The 8,156-nt window shown below is 40.8% G+C and overlaps 1 protein-coding gene across 1 annotated transcript; it reads right to left on the reverse strand.

Moving 5' to 3' along the window:
* Positions 1 to 6,804: 6,804 nt before the first annotated feature.
* LOC137814584 (uncharacterized) lies at positions 6,805 to 7,422 on the reverse strand. Its single transcript, XM_068617401.1, has one exon. The coding sequence runs from the start codon at positions 7,420 to 7,422 to the stop codon at positions 6,805 to 6,807; it is 618 nt and encodes a 205-aa protein (XP_068473502.1).
* Positions 7,423 to 8,156: the final 734 nt, after the last annotated feature.

Below are 8,156 nucleotides of genomic sequence, written 5' to 3' on the forward strand. Positions count from 1 at the left end.
TTTTATATCGGTCCCACGGTGGGCACCAAATGTTCCGTCCGGTTGACCGGGACGTCTTCGTGCGCGACCTCAACTGTCAGCTAGGGACTCCTTCCCACTGGTTGCCTGTGGATTCCTGCAAAAAAGAGGACAAAAAGGCGCCCTAGCGGCCGTGTGCACTCCGACGCTCAAGTCAGCCAGCAAGAAACACCAAAAACTGTCCACCTACGTGTCTGAGCACCGCGTATGGCACTCTGAAGGTGGTAAAAGAACTGTGTATATGTGTGTGTTGTCTCCTTCAGGCAAAAATATTCCCCAGTCACTTGTACGTAGCCTTGAACCACGAGCAAGAAACTAGAGAGTTCTCTGGTAAATTTGCCGAAAGTTCCAACCCTTTTTCCAACATTCTCCGCGCTATTTAAACTACCCAAGCATTTAAAGCGCCTTAAAGCGCTTTTAATTACAAACGTAACGCACTCATCAAAGCGCTTAATTAGAAAACGTAGCACATTTAAGACGTTGAAACGCTCGGGAGCCATTATAGTACCTGAATGCTCGAAAGGGAAACTGTATTGAATGACTTTTAATTACCTGGCACCTGACTGAAGGGTGTTTCTATTATGGCATGGCTGTCGTACACGTGGAGGGCCTCACGACGCCATGACCCCATCTGGGGGCGCTCCTGCCCACCTGGGGACGTTTCTACATGTGAGTCTTCCTGCTGAGAGTGCTACTGCGCTAGGGGTGACTTTTTGGGTGCCAACTCATGCCCCCAAGTGATGTGATTTCAATAGCCACATAGAACAAGATTCTTGACATTTTTAGGAATCACCTTGAGCTGGAAAATATAGAGGCACTTTTCTTAGAGTTGGATCATGGTTCTAAGACAAGAACTCACCAATAACTAGTACCAAATCCCAAACTCATTTGGATGAACCAAATATTGTCAAATTGAATCAACAAAGGAATTAAAATTGAAAAGACCGAACAGAAATAAACCAATATTCAATTGAACCGAACAGAATTAAGAAACAAAACAGAATATAGGTGCTGGAAAATGGAAGAACCGAAACTAAAACAACTCAAAACACAAGGCAACATGAACAATTGAAGAAGAAGAAAGGAAGGAGAAGAGAATGCTCATGAAGATGGAAGGAGGATGGATGATCTCGCCACTAGAAGTGTGGAATGCTCCTAGATGAGAGTGATGCCGCCACTTGAGGACTCCATGGATCCATCAAGATAAGACTAGGGAAGAAGGCTCCAAAAGCTCTCCAAAGGTCACTCAAAATTTGAGTATAGTTTTCTTAGATTAATTCCAATCTCCATTTTAGAAAGAGAGCACCTCTATTTATAGCCTAAGGTGCTGAAATGTAAGCTACACAAATTCAAAAAAACTCCCTCCCAAAAAGCTTCTAGAATTTGCGCATAAAACAAGGCATGAGGAAGGTGTGATCCTTTCTCTCACTTTGGCACCTCCTTATTTACTCCTACACCTATCTACTAATACACCCCCCCTAAGACTCTTAACTAAAGACTAAAAGATGCTTTAACAATAGAGGTTTCTAATGTTTCCCTCTAAGCACCTTTCTAAACAATATTTATTTAAAACTTGGCCTTGCCCTTCATGGGATGGTCTTTGGGCTTTTGTGGGCTTTGGCCTTCTTGGGCTTGGGCTTTATCTTTTGCAAAGATTAACAAGAAAAACTTGAAATGTGAAGGCGAATGATCTTGTTCTTCATTATAAAAAACCACCTTTAGTTGATTCTCATCATACTCCCCGAGTTGGAGAGAATTCACCCACGAATTCTGAATCCCTGCATATAACAAAGTCAGTGTACTTTTACAATCAAAAGAGTAAGAAAAAGGAATACATGACTGAGTAGAGGGAATCAAAGGGATTGCAGAAAAGGAGGTCCTATGAATCAACCAAGTTGGAAAAATTTGTTTGGGAATGATGATATTTTTTGGAAAAAGACCTCTTAAATGGTGAAACCCATTAGGAGGTATGAAAAAATCATCCCTAACATATTTTAACCAAGGTGGTGTTGAAATAGGAACCTTGGGTAATGTAAAAGATAAAGAAGAAGAAGACCTTGGAGGGTCCATTTGAGGTATAGCACGAGTCAACATGATGGATTTAGAGGAGAAAATGGTGTGACTCGGTGTAGTACTTACTTCTTTTTCTTTCTCATTTTCTCTTTTTGTTTTCATTTTTATTTGGTCCTCATGAACCTCTTTGGGAGAGAGGGGTTTTAATATAACCTTGCGCCCTAGGAAGGAAAAAGACATTGTATTGGATAGGCCATCATGTAAAACATGTCTATCATATTGCCAAGGCCTTCCTAAAAGAAGATGAGAAGCTTCCATGGGCACAACATCACATAAAACCTCATCTTTATACTTTCCTATAGCGAAGTTAATGAGGACTTGTTTATTCACCATGATTTCACCTACTTCACTAAGCCATTGTAATTTGTAGGGCTTGGTATGAGAGATAGTGGGTAAGGCTAACTTCTCCACAACTCTTGTACTAGCCACATTAGTGCAACTTCCCCCATCAATAATCAAGGAACATAACTTGTTGTTGATAAGACATCGGGTGTGAAAAATATTTTCTCTTTGAGTATCATTCAAAGATTTTGGAATTGTGCCCAACATACGTCTTACCATCAATAAGTCACCTTCACAAGGACTTTCACTCTCATTTTCACTTGATGGTCTAGAAGGTGAAGAATGCTTAGGTGAAGTGGAATCATGCTCACTAACTACAATGCCTTCATGCATGTACATACTTCTTTTAGAAGGGCAATTAGCAGCAATGTGACCATATCCCAAACATTTAAAACACTTTTGACTAGACGATTTAATTGGGGATTTAGGCCTAGAAGTAGATGGCGTAGGATCCTTGGGTTTGAAAGAAGAATCTTTGGAAGGATGTTTAGAAAAAGAATTTTTAGTTCTCCAAGACTTGGAGTAGTATCCATCATTGGAAGCATTTTTGAAAGAGTTTTTCTTAGCAAGTTGGGCTTCCACCTTCATTGCAAGATGAACTAAAGAGCCCAATGATGAATACTCTTGTAACTCAACAAAATCTTGAATATCCTTCCTAAGACCACTCACAAACCTAGCAATCATAGCTTCCTCACTTTCCTCTAATTCAATTTTAAGCACAAGCGTTTCTAGCTCTTTATAATATTCATCCACATTTAGCGTGCCTTGTTGAAACCGTTGGAGTCTCAACATGAGGTCTTTCCTAAAATGTGGGGGCACAAATCTAGCGCGCATTTGATCCTTTAAAGAGTTCCAAGAGTCCACGGGAGGACCCTTGTGATAGATAATGTCCTTTACAATTCCATGCCACCATTTCATGGCATAATCACTAAACTCTAGGGTGGCTAGCTTAAGCTTATGCTCATCTTGGATCTCATGGATCTCAAATATTTGTTCACACTTAGCCTCCCAATCTAAATATACATTAGGATCACTTGAGCCATTGAAACAAGGAAGCTTGACCGAAGGTAGCCTAGCCTTTGCATCTTGGTAGTAGCCATTGCCATAGTGAGGTCTCTCCCCTTGGTTGTGATGTCTATGTCCAAGGAATTGGGGTGGAGTTCTCCTTCTCCTATGGTCATCTTCACGGCCAACATCATTTGAAGAAGCTCTTGAAGACGGTCTATGAGAATGATGTCCATCATGGATAGAAGGAGATGGTCTAGCTTGTTGGACCTCCATCTTTTGCATTTTCTCCTCCAACTGTCTAATGGTTCTTTGAGCTTCATGTAATTCACCAAGGATTGAAGCTTTGGAAGGAGAATTCTGCTTGTAGGATGCATCACTTGAAAATCCAGCCATTTGTAATTAAAAAACAGCAAACACACAAAAACAGCAAACAAGTTAAAAATTAGCAAAAACAGTGAGCTTTGGCAATGAAACTGCCGAAGTGAAATGAAGCTGAAAAAAATATCACTCTCAAAGAAATAATGTTCTTGCACCAATCTGATCTTGAGGCCTTGGAATCCTCAAATGAAATATGTCAAAGCAAGCACACCAATCTTAAGAGCAAACCACCACAAAACCAAAGAAACAATAAAGACAAACAAGAAAAGGTATAAGCAAGGAAAGGTAATTGCAAAAGGAATACTATATGTAAGACAAACTCAGAGTAAGAATGAAAGACAATCAAGAAAATAAAGAACTCAATGATAAAAGTAGGCACACAAAAGAATACCTAAGGAAAAGCACTAGAGTAGATGAAGAAAACAAAAAATTTAGCTACTGGAAATTTTTTTTTATGCAAACTGTGTTTGATATTCACTGATTTAACTGGAACGTTGTAGAGCGAACTGGATTATGAAATTTATACCACAGAAACTTCAAGATGTTAACTCAAAAATGGCACTGGAATCAATTAAAAACAGTAAGCCAATTGAGAGAAATAAATTTTTTAAAATCACTGCCAGATTACCGTATTTTTTTCGGCAGGAATGTACACTTTTTTTATTTTATTTATCATTTTTTGTGTACTTCATATTTTTGAATGATTCTTTTTTCTATTCTTTTCTAACACTTTGAATATCTCAAATCCAGAATTTCAGAATTTTACAGTACGTAAATCAGTTGCAATAAGGAAAAACAGTAAGCACTTTTTTCAGAAACAGAGGAATCCTAATAGGAATAAAAAACAGGATGATGAACTAGCAAAGACATAATAGAAAATGATGTATTGGAACTTGTATAGGTCTAGAATACAAGTATGAACTCAAATCTAAAAAGAAAATGCACAAAGGATCAACATCAAATCAGAAAATTATATGACACCAAAGCAAGAAACAATCAAAACAATAAAAGTACTACTAGAAGTAATGACATATATGGAATAACATGACTAAGACAAAACTTGACATGATTAAAAAATTAAAAGACACATCACAAATTGTAACAAGTGAAAGGAACCTTAAGGTAAACTCTAGGAAGGATAATGCCATTCCAAAAGAGCAACCATACTCATAAGAATTATGAGTGCCATAAACCTTTTCACAAGCACTTGGAGCAAAAGAAAAACAGCAAGAATACTCAAATAAAATTCTAAAACAGAAACTTAAATTGCAAGAAATTAAAGAGCTCTTGAAATAAAAGTGCACACAACTCAACAATTAAACAAGAATGAACCTAAGACTCATGATACCACATGATGTGATTCCAATAGCCACATAGAACAAGATTCTTGACATTTTTAGGAATCACCTTGAGCTGGAAAATATAGAGGCACTTTTCTTAGAGTTGGATCATGGTTCTAAGACAAGAACTCACCAATAACTAGTACCAAATCCCAAACTCATTTGGATGAACCAAATATTGTCAAATTGAATCAACAAAGGAATTAAAATTGAAAAGACCGAACAGAAATAAACCAATATTCAATTGAACCGAACAGAATTAAGAAACAAAACAGAATATAGGTGCTGGAAAATGGAAGAACCGAAACTAAAACAACTCAAAACACAAGGCAACATGCACAATTGAAGAAGAAGAAAGGAAGGAGAAGAGAATGCTCATGAAGATGGAAGGAGGATGGATGATCTCGCCACTAGAAGTGTGGAATGCTCCTAGATGAGAGTGATGCCGCCACTTGAGGACTCCATGGATCCATCAAGATAAGACTAGGGAAGAAGGCTCCAAAAGCTCTCCAAAGGTCACTCAAAATTTGAGTATAGTTTTCTTAGATTAATTCCAATCTCCATTTTACAAAGAGAGCACCTCTATTTATAGCCTAAGGTGCTGAAATGTAAGCTACACAAATTCAAAAAAACTCCCTCCCAAAAAGCTTCTAGAATTTGCGCCTAAAACAAGGCATGAGGAAGGTGTGATCCTTTCTCTCACTTTGGCACCTCCTTATTTACTCCTACACCTATCTACTAATACACCCCCCCTAAGACTCTTAACTAAAGACTAAAAGATGCTTTAACAATAGAGGTTTCTAATGTTTCCCTCTAAGCACCTTTCTAAACAATATTTATTTAAAACTTGGCCTTGCCCTTCATGGGATGGTCTTTGGGCTTTTGTGGGCTTTGGCCTTCTTGGGCTTGGGCTTGGGCTTGGGCTTTATCTTTTGCAAAGATTAACAAGAAAAACTTTAAATGTGAAGGCGAATGATCTTGTTCTTCATTATAAAAAACCACCTTTAGTTGATTCTCATCACCAAGTATCTAGTCACTTACTTTGAGAGCGTATCTGCCTTCATTTTGTACTCTGCACCCGGTTGCCCTGGGCGTGACTTTCCTCTTGAGTCGTATCTGCCCCACAGGCGTCTCTGGGGCGGCAGGAGCACTTCACGAGTCAGGCTGCCCTTCACTGGTACTATTACTATGGCCTTGAAGCCACCTTTTCCTTCTCTTTACTACTGCCCCGTGCTATTGGGACCTGAGGCCTTCCCTCGGCGTCGCTCCCTCCATGGTCTTTCCCACCCATGGGTATCGGGGAACCACACCGTGATTACCTTAGTTTAGCACTGTTTGATCTGGCGACGCCCTGGTTGGGCGACGCCTGCACCTAGGCGACGCCCTGCCTTGGCGACGCTTCCTCCTGGCGTCTCTCCAACTAGGCGACGCCTCGCGTTTACTTTGACTCCACCGCCGTTGACTTTGACTTTGACTTAGTCAACGCCCGGATACGGGACGGTACATCAGTCTTTGCAGGCATCTTCAATCTCTTCGCTATGTTGGGAACAATAATCAGTTCCTTCAACTCCACCAGGAAGTTGTGCCTTGGGGGAAAGTTCTCCATCGAGCGCCCCCTGGTTTGGGCCTTCCTAGGCTCGTAGGGCTACTGCTTTGTTGGGGCCTTCTTATTCGTCGTTGCCTCATGTACCCTCATGGGCTGAGGTCGACTTGGCCCTTGCGGGCGCGTGGGGACAACGTTGTCGCTCTTCTCTGTAAGTTCTCCTTCAGCGACGATATGGGCCACCACTCGACGCTTGATCTCACTGAAAGTCTTGGCACGACTCCTGACGAGTGACTCACTGAAGGGTCTCGGCATGATTCCCTTCCTGAAGGCGTGCACCATCATATCCCCATCCTTGGTGTGCAGCCTCACCACATGTGCCCCAAATCTGTTGAGGTACTCCTTCAAGGACTCCCCTTGGTATTGCCTTATTTCGAAAAGATCGTAGGAAACCGGTGGGGGAGCCCGATTGGCTATGTATTGCTCCATGAACGACGTAGAAAACTGCGGGAACGATGTCACGTGCCCATCAGGGAGGCTGATGAAAAAATTTAGCGTCGTGCCTGTTAGCGTGCTCATGAATAAATTGCAATGCACTGCATTAGAGCCCCTAGTTAGCATCATCTGTGTATGGAAGGCCGTGAGATGGGCCTTTGGGTCCTCAACACCTGTAAAGTTGGCTTTAAGTCCCACGAATGTGGCAGGTATCACGACGTCCATGATCGCCAACGAAAACGGCATTGGGAAAGCCTAAGGTGGTGAGGGCGGCGTTTGCTCCTCCACCACACGTTCGCCTGCCTAGTGCTTCAAATTCCAGCGCAATTCCTTGTTGGCCAAGCGCAATTTTTCATTTCTCGTCTACGACCCAACCATATAAATCTGGATGCGCTCTTGATCCCTTCTTGATGCCGCCACCGTTTCTTGGAGGGCACGCATCGTTTCCATGATCTGTTACATGGTGATGCTGAAATGATTCCAATAACATGATGGAGATATGATATGAACATGTTATAGATTCAACAAGAGTTGGAATATGATTAGGCACTTTTTAAGAATTGGATCAATTTTCTTAACATTCAAGAACTCACCAAAACACAAGTAACCAAGCCAAACTCACATAGAAACCCATTTTGAACAACAAACCCATGGATAGAAACTCAAGAACACAACATATAGCAATTATACCCATGGAGGACGTGAAAAAAACAGCAAGAACAACCAATTTGCACCGATTAAAATTGAATATAAGTGCAGCAAATGAAAGAGGACATCATAAGGAAGAGATTGCACCGATTGAAAGTGAAAACAAACAAGTAGAACAAAAATGGGTAATTTGGAATGAAGGGAAAATGGATGAAGAAGATGAAATGAAATAGGGAACTTATGTGGTTGGAGTTCTTAGAGATGAACACGCCACTTGAAGGATGTAAGGCTCCAAGATGAGTGTAGATGCC

Source organism: Phaseolus vulgaris, chromosome 10, assembly GCF_000499845.2.
Source record: "Phaseolus vulgaris cultivar G19833 chromosome 10, P. vulgaris v2.0, whole genome shotgun sequence".
In the NCBI taxonomy this organism is placed as follows: Eukaryota; Viridiplantae; Streptophyta; class Magnoliopsida; order Fabales; family Fabaceae; genus Phaseolus; species Phaseolus vulgaris.